Source organism: Garra rufa, chromosome 10 (genome assembly GCF_049309525.1).
Source record: "Garra rufa chromosome 10, GarRuf1.0, whole genome shotgun sequence".
NCBI lineage: Eukaryota > Metazoa > Chordata > Actinopteri > Cypriniformes > Cyprinidae > Garra > Garra rufa.
Genome location: NC_133370.1, coordinates 41,009,963 through 41,025,568, shown reverse-complemented (window position 1 = coordinate 41,025,568; position 15,606 = coordinate 41,009,963). Strand labels below are relative to the sequence as shown.

Here is a 15,606-nt window from a genome sequence, read left to right as displayed (position 1 = left end):
TAAGGTTTTTTCAAGCCGACACAAAGTTTGTCCAAAAATTGTACTTATTTAGTTTAATTAAGCATAATTTTAAATATCTTAATATAATTTTATAGAGCTAAAAACATCTGTGCAGGGATTCATATGATTTAATAAATCTTTTTTTAAACCATATATCGCCTGAAAGAATGGATTCACCAAAATGAACTTGACTTTCTAATGCTTCATGTGAGGGGAAATATTTGAAGGGAAATTGTTATTTGATTATTGCCTTTTGCTGCATGTGTGAAACAAAAAAGTGATGTAGCGTTTTGCTGAAGTACACACTGAATCAAGCAGTTTGGAAAATTTCATGTGGGTGTCATGGGTCTCGTAAATCAGCCATTATAATCACGTCGATGACTCTTCAGTTCTTATGAGGCATTTATTTACACAGTTATGCATATTTGAACAGACTGAATTAAAATAAGTGGAATATTCATCAAACAACAGCTTTCGAGTCAAACTGTCGTCGTCTCACCTCTCGGATAGGTTTGAGTTTTGAATATGGCATGCATGTAAAGCTGTAGAGCTCGACTGGCTCTCTCAAGCACACATGAGCATACTGTACACACGCACACACACACGCACGCATACACACACACACACAGAACACAATTCCCCCTCGCTCACAGGCAGGGGAAAAGGGAGTTTTTAAATCACAGTCCGAAGTCCTCCACGTGGAGAAATCTCTCAAGAGCGTTTCATGGAAGACAAAATACAACAGAGGTAAATAAAACACCTTTCTTAAATCGTAACAGTCCGCTTTTTTAAAGTCAACTTGCCCTTAAAGGACTTTCCATTCTTTGAAAATGTTCCTCTTCTTTTTCTCAAAGTTACAGATTGAGTCCATCCTGGCTAGTTTGAAACTTTCATGTGTTCCACTCTTCCTTTCTTCAATATGAAGAAAAGATCAGAAGACACAAGTCTTTGAGGGAAAAAGAGCGGCAAAATATCCTCAAGCCAACATTAAAAAGTCCAGGCTTACATTTAATACATTTTTTAAACATTATTACAGCTAGCTTATAATTCTCGAGTCCGTCTCATCGTTTGTGGCCTCGGCAAATGAGAGGAAGAATGGAAAGGATTGGAGTTTTGGAAGAGAGTGATCGCTTTTTGCCATTAGAGAAACACATGCACACATGCAAACTGAACCTGAGAAGTAGGAACGTCGTCAATTGAATCCATGTAATGAAAATTCAGTGTAAACACGAGAAAGTCATGACAAAAGGGAGGGAAAGAACAAAGACGATTGCCTGAGGCGCCATCATACAGAATTCCAATTAACATGTGCTGTGTTTTCCCAGCACTCCCCAGGTGCCCCGTACACAGGCTGCCCGTCAGGCCCGTAGAGTTTTCCATTGGACACGCCGTAGTTTTCCACAGGCTGCTTGGGAGGGGTGCGACACTGTCCCAAATTGTATACAGGTTTTCCATTGGCTCTTCAAGCAATAGTTGGCTCCAGTAATTTTCCATTGGCTTTGTATGGATTGTCCCAGTCAGGTTTACTCTTCAAATGGGAATTTGTTGCTAGCCTGGAGGCTCAGCAGGTGTTTTTTTTTAATCAGTCAAACCCGTATGGGCAGAGTTTGGCTCATTTGTTGTTTCATGTCTTGTGCGTCTCCTATACTCTTCCTCTGATGGCCCGGCAGGGTCCCGCCAACTCGACAGAGATCACTACAGAGAGGAAAATACAAAAGACAAAAATTAGCTATTGCAGGAAACACTGACAAATGACAGTACTGAAGGTTTTTATTTCACGACATTGTTCATTTTAAAACCTATCTATCCATGTCTCCATATATGTATATCTCTATTCATCCATCTATATACACGTCCATCTGTCCATCCGCCTACCCATCCCTCCAACTATCTATCCTTCCCTCTATGTGTCATCCATCTGTCCAACTGTCTATCCATCCCTTCATCTATCTATTCAATCCTCTACATAAATAATCTCTCCATCCATCCATATGTCTATCCAACCCTCCATCTATCCATCCCACTATATTTTTATAAATTTCCATATATATCTCTACATCCATCCATCCATCCATCCGTCTATCCAACCCTCCATCTATCCATCCCACTAACTTTTTTTAATACATTTTCATATACAGTATATCCATCCATCCATCCATCCATCCATCCATCCATCCAATCCTCTACATAATTATCCATCCATTCATCATCCATCCATCCATCCATCCATCCATCCATCCATCCATCCATCCATCCATCCATCCATCCATCCATCCAATCCTCTACATAATTATCCATCCATCCATTCATCATCCATCCATCCATCCATCCATCCATCCAATCCTCTACATAATTATCCATCCATCCATCCATCCATCCATCCATCCAATCCTCTACATAATTATCCATCCATTCATCATCCATCCATCCATCCATCCATCTATATATGTGTCCATCCATCTGTCCAACTGTCTATCCATCCCTTCATCTATCTATTCATTCCTCTACATAAATAATCTCTCCATCCATCCATTTAACCCTCCATCTATCCATGCCACTATATTTTTTTATAAATTTCCATATATATCTCTACATCTATCCATCCATCCATCCATCCATCCATCCATCCATCCATCCATCCATCCATCCATCCATCCATCCATCCATCATCCATTTACCCAACTCGCTATCTATCCAATCCTCTACATAATTATCCATCCATCCATCCATCCATCCATCCATCCATCCATCCATCCATCCATCCATCCATCCATCCATCCATCCATCCATCCATCCATCCATCTATTCAAATTTCCATATTTATCTCTCCATCCAAAGATAAATCTATCGATCTATCCATGTCCATCTGTCTATCCATCTGTCTATTTATCTCTCCATCCATCTATCCATCCATCCATCCATCCATTCGTTCATCTATATGCATCCATCTGTCCAACCATCTATCCATCCCTCCATCTATCTAATCCTCCACATAACATCCATCCATCCAGTTGGTCTTGACTTTACTTTTAAATTACATTTTATGTACCTTAAAAAATGAAATGATTTGTTTGCTACTTTATTTTATTTTAGAAAATAAATTGGAGCCATTCTCAACTCAATTCTGGATGGTGTACAACTCTGGTACAGAAAGAGCCTAGTAATTTTTTTTTTTTTTTGAAAATCCCTAATTTTGATTTACAGGAAAAACATAACAGCATATAGGTTTGGAACAACGTGAGAGGGAATGAAGACCGTATTTTCATTTTGCAAGAAATTATTCCTTCAATTTCCGATAAAAAAGGGCAAATGTGTAGACTCTCATTCAAATGAGCACAGTAATCAGGGACGCAGACACACAGCTGTCCCTGGAGATTGGATCATGGCATGTCAACAGCCTGGCCAGGGCTGCTCGTGCATACAGATACAAACATAAATGAATCATACACAGGTCATCAGCATGCAGCGTCACGCGGAGGCATGACGCTCCCACACGCGTACCCATACACACTCGACCGTTAGGCACGGGGCTCCATTGCCGGCAGATTAAAAAGCTCATTAGCCGACTAATTAAAGTCATTGCTCTCTTTTAGCATCTCCTCCATCTCCCTTATTAAGCTCTCTCCGCCACCTCCACTAGCCCTAGTCTGAACCGAACCAGCTTCCCCAGCGAGCAGACACAGCAGCCAGTGAAGAGGAAAGGGCACTGCACTGTGTGTAAGTCAGCCGTTACTCCGTTCCCAAGACGGCGCGGTTCAAAGCGCTCGAGGCGAGAGCAGCGCGTTTACAAACGCAAGTGAAATGAGCGTGCTTATTTTGACTAAGTCAGACTCAGCAGTGTTATGGATTGCATTTATTTGCTGGATAATTTATGTGGTTGAAACTGCTTATCGTGAGGAGTTGGGTGGAGAGAAAAAAAGCCCTACACGGTAAACAATGATTTGCATAGTGAGGCGCAGGGAGGGGCAGGCTTATCGTGATAGGTATTTTGCTGCACATGTTCAGTTTAAAAATTCAGCCTGTGCTTTACCCGTAGGATAGATAGATCTCTTTTTTAATATCTCCATTGTTTCTCCTAGACTGCAATGAGATGGAACAAAGAGCAAAGTCTCCTGTTTCTCAGACATTTCTCCCTAGTTATCTCACATCCCCTTATGCAGAGATCTCAGCAATGTCACAAACTGTTTTCACCAACATCAATCAAATGTCATAGAGTACAATATGAACTCGAACATTTCTCATCAAAAATTTCCTCCAAAACTAAACAATCTGAGTTTTCTGAGTTTTTTTTGAGTGCTTTCCACATTTTTTTTTTTACCACAGTGAAAAAAAGGTAATTGTGACTTTGTACTACACAATTGCAACCTTATTTAGAGTAGCATTTAAATCTCAAAATGTGACTTTCTTGTAAATTTGGTAGCACATTAGAATAGGGATCACATACTCACTATTAACTATGAGTTTTCCCTCCATAAACTCCTAATTTGCTGCTTATTAATAGTAAGTAAGCAAGTTGTTAAATTTAATAAGCAGCTAATTAAAGGAGAAGTTCACTTCCAGAACAAAAATTTACAGATAACGTATTCACATCCTTGACATCCAAGTAGTTCATGTCTTTCTTTCGTCAGTCGTAAAGAAATGATGTTTTTTGAGGAAAGCATTTCAGGATTTCTCTCCACATAATGGACTTCAATGATGCCTGCGTGTTTGAACTCCCAAAATGCAGTTTAAATGCAGCTTTCAAAGGGCTCTAAATGATCCCAGCCGAGGAAGAAGGGTCTTATCTAGAGAAACGATCTGTCATTTTCTAAACAAATTGACAATTTGTATACTTTTTAACCTCAAATGATGGTCTTGTCTAGCTCTGCATGAACTCGGTGTATCCTGGTTGAAGACAGATGGGGTAGGTCGAAAATCTCTCATCTCATTTTCTTCTCCAACTTCAAAATTGTCCTACATCACAGTTTTAAAGTATATAAATTGCCAATTTGTTCAGAAAATCAGTTTGTTTCACTAGATAAGACTATTCTTCCTCAGCTGGGATCGTTTAGAGCCCTTTAAAGCCGCATTTAAACTGCATTTTGGAAGTTCAAACTTGCGGGCACCATAGAAGTCCACTATATGGAGAATAATCCTGAAATGTTTTCCTAAAAAGAAACAATTCCTTATTGACTGAAGAAAGAGAGACATGAACATCTTGGATGATAAGGGGGTGAGTAAATTATTTGTAACTTTTTGTTCTGGTGGACTTCTCCTTTAATAGCAAGAACTGGTCCTTAAAATAAAGTGTTACCATAAATTTAAACCTTATTGAACAAAAATATCTTGCAATTGAGAGGCATTTTAAAACCTAATGTGACTTTTTTGTGACAATGACTTTGTTTCTTATAATTGCAACTTTATTTCCCACAGTGATACATACTGCAGTTGTCTTGCAATTGTGACTTTTTGAAATTGCAAATTTGTTTCTCATAAACGTGACTTTAAATGTCACTTTATATATCAGTCACATTGCATCTTTGATTCACAACTGTCATTTTAAATCTCACAATGTGACTTTGTCTTGCAATTTGTGATTTTATTTATAACTATGTCTCACAATTGCAACCTGTAATTGTCAATTTAAATCTCACAACCTCAATCTTCTTGTTTTTGATTTTACATCCCAGAATGTGATCACAATTGCGACTTTTGTCATTTAAATTTAATACTGCGCAAAGTGAAGGTCCATTGCATATGTCTCATAATGTGACTTTATGTATTGTAATTGCAACTGTTTTTCTTTCATTTTCCACTAATTTTTTAAATATATTTAATTTATAAATTTTGCTTTATATTAAGTAACTTACTGTAAAAAGTTTTCACCAGTTTCAACTTAAAAACCTAAGTTCATCAGCTGCCTTAAAAATTTTAAGTTAAATCAGCTTAAAAGTACAAGTCATTTTAACTCATTTTATTGTCGTGAGTTGCAGTGACTTGTAGTTTTAAGTTGATTTAACTTAAAATTGTAAAATTGCTTAAGCTTAAGTTTTTAAGTTGAAACTGGGGAAAACTTTTTAACTGCAACTTTATTTCTGACATTTTTTAAACATTATTTTTAAATCTGACATATGCTGATAATTAAATCACATAAAACTATGTTTGCCAAGTCATGAAAAAGCAAACTCTTCTTCTCTGATGAACATTTTTATAACAGGGTCTACATTTAAAATGTCGATATGTCAAATTTCCATGCTTTGCAGTAAAAATAGCAGCAAGAGCGCACTATTTGCCGCATGCTCTGCCAGTTGTGATTTGTCAAACTATATTTCAGCAGGAAGATCCGTCTTTTCCTGTAAGTCAAAGCCATAATTGACCCGTGTCTAATCTGGCCTGTTTTCTGCTCACCCTGAGTGTGTGCTGGTAAGCACTTTGAGGCTCGCGGCGTTGCGGAGGAGCTTGTCAAGTGTGCTGACGATCTGTCCGAAGCGCGGCCTCATGTTCCGCTCCTTCACCCAGCACTCCAGCATGAGCTGGTGCAGCACTGCGGGGCAGTCCATGGGAGGAGGCAGCCTGTAGTCCTGCTCCACTGCGTTCATTACCTACAGCATCAACAGACAGAGCAATTACACTGTCCTTTTGCATTAGGACAAGCTCCGCACTATGCAGAGTTTTATTAGGCATACAGTATACGACCGAAATGCTACAACCGTTAAACCATAATAAAGACTAATAGAGTTGAAAAAAGATCATCTTAGATATCTTATTTGCAATATAGACAAAACAGCTATGCTATAGCACTGTTCAAAGATAATATACATTATGATAAAAGAGATATTCACACTACTAAGTGTGAAAGGATGAATCTCATGAAATCTGTCAGGAATATGTCTGGGTCATATTTCACCACATAATTAAAATAAAGGGATATTATAAATAATATAATATTTTGCTTATACAATTAAAAAGGGCCCATTAAAAAAGAAGCACCGTTGTTATTTATTCTTTTTATACAAATGCATTATCAAATCTCTGGACTTTTACAATTATATCAAAAAGTTACTCAAAAAAGTATTTAGTGTTTAGTATAGTCGTAGTATAAGTTGTACTATCATTTATTTAAAATAAAAGGTAGTACAACATATAAAATAAAATAAAAAATGTAATACAGTGATTTTTATTAGCATAAATCAGCATAGATATGAGAATCACTATTAATAATTATAGGAATGACAAAAAATAAAATAAAATAAAATAAAATAAAATAAAATAAAATAAAATAAAACATATCAATTATTATTTCTATGGAATGGCATTTCCACCACTGAATAAAACATTAAAAAAATATGATTGCGACTTTTTATTGCAATTGCGAGTTTATATCACATATTTATATCTTTATATCTCACAATTCTAAGAAAAACGTGTAAGATTTGATGTGAAGTCAGAAATATGTAATAGAAACTCACAATTACAAGATAAAAAATCAGAATTGCAAGACACAGACTCTCAGTTCGGACTTTTTTTAAGTAATTGTGAATTACTTTTGAGAATTACTTTTTAAAATGAGTTTAAAACTCAAAATTGCGAGTTTATAGTACTTAATTCTGAGAAAAAAGTCAGAATTGTGAGATAAAAAGTCACAATTACCTTTTTTAGTATTATATTTAGTGGTGGAAACGGGCTTCCATATATTTTCCTCCTTTTTATTTAATCAAATTTACCTGGCCCTATGGCCAAAAATTGTGCTTTTTATTGTTAATAAATAAAATAAAAGTAAGAATAATTTATATGAATTAAAAAAAAAAAAAAAAATATATATATATATATATATATATATATATATATATATATATATATATATACACATGCAAAATGTACTTCTCATTGATGAAATGCAAACAAATAATATATAATTTAAATATGTTGTAGTATTTGTTGAATTACTTTTTATTTAGGTTGATAAAAAAATCCAAAATGATTTAGGGAATTAGAAAAAAATCTAAAGTAAAACATCTGGATACATTAAAGCAATCAAAATTTGGGGAGAACCATGACTAACTGTCATGAAAATAATCTCTCACAGTATAAATTTTTTTACAAATTTCTTAAATCATCATATTTTTGGCAGAAATGTGACCTAAACATGAGATTTCATGAGATTCACTCAAAACATAAGTAACATAAGAAGTTGACATACATCTTGATTGCTCATGTCCCAGTACGGCCTCTCCCCGAATGACATAACCTCCCACATGACGATTCCATAGCTCCACACATCACTCGCTGAGGTGAACTTTCTGAAGGCGATGGCCTCGGGGGCGGTCCAGCGGATCGGGATCTTTCCCCCCTACGAAATTACACACACACACACACACACACACACACACACACACACACACACACACACACACACACACACACACACACACACACACACACACACACACACACAGAGAAGCCATTAAATTCGAACACTGACTTTAAAACCAACGACATGGCTTGAGTCTTCGGCTGCCTAATTAGCGCGAAGACTCGGCCCCAACTCACGGCTTCCTCCCCACGGGGTATCCGCCCCGGGTTCATTAATCTGAGATGAAAACCAGTAAAAATAAAATGGCAGGAGTCTGACTATAAACACAAGGGTTTGATCTATCGCTCAAACAGACAACGTGAACGGGAAGACTAATCAATACACTAATCCAAGCAAAGTACGAGCTAAACGAGCATGCTAGTGCTAAATCTTCACTACTAGCATGACACAAATGTTTACTCAACATTTGTAGCCAAAAGAGTTGATGTAGATGCTAAAAATAAAATGAAAGGATTTATACGGGATTCTAGTCATTCAATTCCCTTATCCGTAGCTTATCATGTCGGACACACTGAACAAGCCATCATGTACTGTACTGACTACATCCATATGTTTCTAACAGACAGAGATAGAGACAGGCTTCTTCCACATATCAAGTATGCCATCTGTACTCCCGATTCTGATGGTCAAGGCTGTTCTTATCAATTCTTAATGCACACTGTATCTGTAAAGCGCAGATATCGCTACATTTCTGTCTGGCACCTGGATTTCGATAAAATGCTCTCTGAAAAATTCCCTCAAAGCTAATGGACATAGACTAAAATCCACAAAAATGATTTCATGGAGTCTTTCAGATTAATATACCATCACAAAACACTATACTAACTTGGTTTTGGAGATGTATCAAGTCCATAAACACCAGACCATATGTAGAATATCATAGGATTCTTTGAAATACCTTGTACTGTAAATATCATGGTACTTTATTATGGTAATTATTGGTGTAAATCAACTGATATCATAATGATTACCCATTAAAATACAAATTATATAGCAACATCATCTTTGCCAACATGAACAGCTAAGATATCTGTAATATAGTAATAATAATATGTGACCCTGGACAGCAAAACCAGTCATAATGCTCAATTTTTATGAAATTATGAATTAATAAGCTTTCCATTGATGTATGATTTGCTAGGATAGGATTCTGGCCAAGATACAATTATTTGAAAATCTGGAATCTGAGGGTTTTAAAAAACTCAAAATATTTGAGAAAATCGCCTTCAAAGTTGCCCAAATGAAGTTCTTAGCAATGCATATTAATAATGCAAAATTAAGTTTTGATAAATTTACAGTATGAAATTTACAAAATATCTTCATGGAACATGATCTTTACTTAATATCCTAATGTTTTTTGGCATGAAAAAAATCGATCATTTTGATACAATGTAATTTTGGCTATTGTTACTAATATACCTGTGCTACTTAAGACTGGTTTTGTGGTTCAGGGTCACATATAGTCGTAATAATATAGTAATAATAGTAGTTACAAATTAATTGCATCCTTTCTTATTTTATAATTGACATGGCCTGGAGTTTTGACCTTTTTATAGGTAAAATTAAATTAAATTAAAAATGTATAATTATTTTATATAATTAATTTAATTTATTTAAAGAAAAATTAATATAATACATATTTTATTATTTATAAAGAAAATAACAGACTGTATTAAGTGTACTGGCTACTAATTTGTACAGACAAAGTCCTTAAAGATAAGCTACTATAATGGCTTAGTGAGGATTGCAGGATTTGTTGGAACAAGGATATTTCATTATTGCTTTTGTATCATTCAGGGATGCACCGAAATGAAAATTCTTGGCCAAAGCTGAAGACGAAGCCGAACAAAATTACACACTGTTTTTCCCCCATGTATTTTGCCAATTTGTTTCACCATTGCATAAATGAAATAGTCAATATTTATTTTTTACAGTTTTGTCTTGCTTTTCAAAGAAAAAAGCAATTACAAAACAACAATTTAAAAATATTTAACACTGAACATTTTTAACATTCTAGTAGACATTACAGCCTACCAACAAAGCACAGTTAACTTAAAATTAATAAGTTAGTAAACTAATATTCTTTGGTCGTTTTTAATGTACAAATAAATGCAGCCTTGCAAAGGCAAAGGAGAATGTTATAAAAAGTGTATTAATAGAGCTGTTGAAATGATTGCTTGTGTTACTTTTTTATTTTATTTTACAGAACAACGGTAAAATTACAATACTAACATTTATGAATGTTGACTTTTATTTTGGTGGAAACCCGCAAGAAGACCTCAGTACTACTTTTTGCTGACAGCAGCAGATTTATGAATGATTCTCATCATGCAGATTTTCGTCACGCTTTGGACTTTGACCCCTGGCTAATGAGCTTGTGCAGCGCTGTCAGAATAAATACAATTTGTGCGTGTATTAGACAACATAATGTTCTGTAGTTTATTTACTAATAGTTTAAGGCCATTTCGCGATTTCAGTCATCATAGAGTAACCAGCAACAACCACTCCATTCTCTTCTCATTGAAAACATGCAATGCGATACAAAACAGTCTCTCCCTGTCGGTGCTTGTGATTTAGATTTTTTACGTCTTTCTCGGACAGTTTTAAAAGCTTCCACATTGCCGACATGTTTGCTGCATTAGTGTGTACCTCTATTTTATCACGTCACATCATTGTTCCGTATAAATTATTTGGCCTTTTCGCTTAATTGGCCGAACTCCAAAAGAGCTTTTTTTGCTATTTTTGGCCGAACAAATATGGTTGCAGAACATTCGGTGCATCCCTAGTATAATTATATAAAAAAGCAAACAAGCATGACCTTAACTAAACTCACCAATGAACTGGTGTAGGTGGGGTCCGATGAGTTATCATCCAAGAAGCGAGAGAGACCAAAATCGGACACTTTGCACACCAGGTTGCTGTTGACGAGCACGTTGCGGGCAGCCAGGTCACGGTGGACGTAGTTCATGTCGGACAGATACTTCATGCCAGCTGCGATCCCCCTCAACATGCCAACCAGCTGCGTTACGGTAAACCTGCCATCGTTCAGCTGAGCACGAACAGTACAATAAAAGAGTGAGAGTGACATTAACAGATGTAAACAGGACACTACACCAGTTCTACTCGTTCTAATCAGCCTCACTCTGACAGAGCCGTTGGTCTAATTCTACTCGCGACAGCCTGTAATCTTCTTCAAAGTATCAGGATGCCAATGCTATGAAGAAGTGTCTCCACAAAACTCCACAAAAGCTAATCCTTATGGAGGAATTTCCTTTGCAATAGCACTGAATATTTGAACATGTAATTCAATTACACACTTCACATAGAATATCAAAGCCACATGTTTTCATTTTCATATTCTGAATAGAGAAACTCTGAAGCGGCGGTTCTCCGCTGGGCTGCGAGTCTGTTCTGATAGGATCACGAACAGCGGGAATAAAATAATACTCAATTCTAATAATAAAATGCAAATGACCATATTATCGTACATAGATGGGACAGGAAAATAAATAGGCTTATCAACCACACCATTTGCTGTCATGTCAATGGCTGTGCATGCAATCAAACTCCACTGCATTTTGGCAACAATTAAGAAACATGACCCAGACTACATTAAAGGTTGTATCAGCGATTTCTAGCCTAAAACATAAAGTGTCAATTTCAGCTGACCTTTCTTCACGATCCGCTCGCTGCCTGCCCCATAAATTGTCTGTGAAAAAACCGCGTCTCTCTGGTCAGCCTAGGGTCCGAGATATGCCAAAAAAAACAATCGGCACTACCAACCTTTCCACAGATAAACAAACAGTGTTCCAACCAATCAGCGTCAGGGGTTTGGTGTTGTGGACTTTCCTACTGGTGCAGGGAAGTGAGGGAGGCGGAGCGAAAGTCCACAACACCAAACCCCTGATGCTGATTGGTTGGAACACTGTTTGTTTATCTGTGGAAAGGTTGGTAGTGCCGATTGTTTTTTTGGCATATCTCGGACCCTAGGCTGACCTGAGAGACGCGTTTTTTTCACAGTCAATTTATGGGGCAGGCAGCGAGCGGATCGTGATGAAAGGTCAGCTGAAATTGACACTTTATGTTTCAGGCTAGAAATCGCTGATACAACCTTTAAGTACAGGTTCACATGCAACAAGGACATATTGTGCAGTGTTTGAAAGACATTTAGAAAGTAATAATACGTTTTTTTTTTTTTTTTTAAGAAATTACTAGTTTTATTGAGCAAGGGTGAATTATGTTACCTTACCACTTGATACATCTCCAAAGCCATACTAACATTGTCTTGGAGATGTATCAAATCCATAAATACCACAGCATATGTAAGATATCATAGGATTCTTTGAAATACCATATACTGTAAATACCATGGTAATATAGTGATGGCTTAATATAGTGATCTTTCAAAATCATGGTGTAAATCAAAGTATCATGGTATTGCCAACTGATATCATGATTATTACCCATTAAAATGCAAATGATATAGCATCATCAATAGCTAACATAGCTGTAATAATATAGTAATAATAGTATAATAATATAGTAATAATAGTAATAGTTAATAAAATAATGAATGAATAGGATATTTGACATAAAAGATGTTACGTATAGTCCACAAGACAAAACAATAGATGAATTTATCAGAATGACCCCGTTCAAAAGGTTACATACACTTGATTCTTAATACTGTGTTGTAACCTGAATGATCCACAGCTGAGTTTTTTTTTTTTTTGTTGTTTAGTGATAGTTGTTCATGAGTCCCTTGTTTGTTCTTCAGAAAAATCCTTCAGATTCCACATTTTTTGGGGTTTTTTCAGCATTTTTGTGTATTTGAACCCTTTCCAACAATGAATGTATTATTTTGAAATTCATCTTTACACACTAAGGACAACTGAGGGACTCATATGCAACTATTACAGAAGGTTCAAACGCTCACTGATGCTTTAGAAGGAAACAGGATGCATTAAGACCCGGGGGTGAAAACTTTTTGAATTTGAAGATCAGGGTAAATTCAACTTATTTTGTCTTCTGGGAAACATGTAAGGTTCTTCTGTAGCCTCTGAAGGACAGTACTAAATGAAAAAAATATGATATTTAGGCAAAATTTGAAAAAATTACACATCTCGATTTTACCCCCCGGCTCTTAATGCATGATTTTTCTTCTGGAGCATCAGAGATCGTTTGAATCTTCTTTAATAGTTGTATATGAGTCCCTCAGTTGTCGTAAGTGTGAAAAGATGGATCTAAAAATCAGTCATTGCTGGACCTGAAGGATTTTTCTAAAGAACAGCGTACAGTTTAACTGTTCAGGACAAACAAGGGACTCATGAACAACTATCACTAAACAAAAAAACAACTGTGGATCATTCAGGTAAGAACACAGTATTAAGAATCAAGTGTATGAAAACTTTTGAACAGGGTCATTTTTATAAATTAAACTATTATTTTCTATTGTAAAATAAACAATAAAATGCATTTTGTATGATCCCTCTTATTTTGGTGAAATGATTAATATTTTGAACATTCTGAAAGGCAGATCAATTGTAATTGTTTTCTTGTGCAAAAAAAACATTTATCTTTCATCAGGGTTTTCCAATATAAAAATGTAATGTTACAGCCCAAGTTCTGGTGTTAAAGAAACCTCTAAAAGGAAATTCACAAGTCTACCGTTCACAAATAGCACATGGTTCATGCAAAGCCTCCAAGCAAAAGGACATCATCACGTCTGTAGCCATTCTCACTTAGTTTGGCTCCAGTGACGATAAACATTCTGGTACGAGATTTTGATGTTGATGCTTTTTTCTTCTTCTTCTAAAGTTGAAGATGAATCATGCCAAAGCTTGTTCTTATAGATATTTTTAGAAATGTGTTTGTGTGTATGCGTGGAAATGAGTGCTTGTGTCCCTGGCTGGACTTTGTGTGAGTACAAGCTGTGCCGTAGGAAGATGTCGGGGGATGAGGGACCTTAAATTGTGTCATCTGCTTGGTGGTCAGACAGGGCAAGAACATCCCACCTCTGGATGTCTAAGCTCTTAGTTTTCTGCATTGGCTGTCTGCAAATGTTCTGGAGTGCAAACTATAGAAACGGAGGGACTACACAAGAATTTACAGAGATTATTATGGTATTTTTAAGGTTTTGAAATGCCAGATGTTGACACAAGTTAAAGGTGAAGCAAGGTTCTGCCTAAAGCACCATGAATAACTGTTTAATGCTGAAGGGTTATCAAATTCCCGTCAGCGCAAAAGAAGTTCTGGCCGAGGAAAGTTTGTGTAAAGTAATGTGACGTGCTTCAGATTGAAAGAGAATATTCAGTGAAACTTGATTTTGTCCATTGGGAATTGATTGAACAACTTATTACAGTTTGATGAAAGATTATGAAGCCAAACAGTTTTTTTTTTCTTAGCACCAGGCTAAGCAAAGGCGTAGCCCTGAATATTTTTTCAAAAGCTGCATATGTTATTTTCTAAATCGCTGGGTCTTTTTCTTTCATTCTTTTTAATGTATGCACTGCAGTGATTTTTATTGCTATGGCAGTTGATTTAATATGCGATTGATGTATTTTAACACCCTATCTAGACTACAAGCAAGCAATGCAATACGACTCAACAGTTTCTTTCATATTAATGGAAGTGTTCTAGTTCGTCACATTGCGTTGCTAGCATTATAAATTGGGGGCCATGTTAAACACTTTGAATTTGTGTAGAACAGATTCTCGAGGACACAGACATGTATTATATCAATTTCATCATAGTTTTTATGTTTAGCTACAGCAGGTTAGATAAACGTTATAGTGCCAGATTTACTAAACAGGGCAAATTAGCGTTAAGAGGGCAATTCCATACTGTAAATGCACCGATTTACTGGCAATGCACACTTTAAAGAACACAGATGCAGCAAGATAATTTACATAAAGACCAGCACAATCTACCAAGAGCAGCTTTAAGACATGCTTTTTTTTGGACGTCAAATAATGGTGGAAATACCAGTAATTTGATGAGCACAAACGTTAGTAAATTGTATTGCGCGATTCATTTCAATACTTTCCTCCCATGAATTTTGTGTCTAAAAGGGGAATTCCTACAAATGCATATTCACTAAGGTCAGGCCCAAAAATAACTGTCCACACCTTTTCAGCAAGCTGTAAATCTGGCCCTTCAGGCCAGCACACACATAATTACAATTTTAAATCAAATCAAATATTTAAAATACTGTTAAATACAGTTAAATACAGTTGTTAAATAGTTTAAAAAAT

General features: G+C 36.1%; 1 protein-coding gene across 1 annotated transcript in view; it reads right to left on the bottom strand.

Moving 5' to 3' along the window:
• Positions 1-389: 389 nt before the first annotated feature.
• ephb3a (eph receptor B3a) overlaps positions 390-15,606 on the bottom strand; it is a 48,234-nt gene continuing 33,017 nt past the window's right edge. Inside the window, exons 13-16 of the mRNA XM_073849909.1 lie at positions 11,187-11,402; positions 8,180-8,329; positions 6,388-6,581; positions 390-1,695 (exon numbers count right to left, since the gene is read on the bottom strand). Of these exons, the coding sequence (XP_073706010.1) occupies positions 1,587-1,695; positions 6,388-6,581; positions 8,180-8,329; positions 11,187-11,402 (669 nt within the window). The 3' untranslated portion in view covers positions 390-1,586. The remainder of the gene's footprint in view (positions 1,696-6,387; positions 6,582-8,179; positions 8,330-11,186; positions 11,403-15,606) is intronic.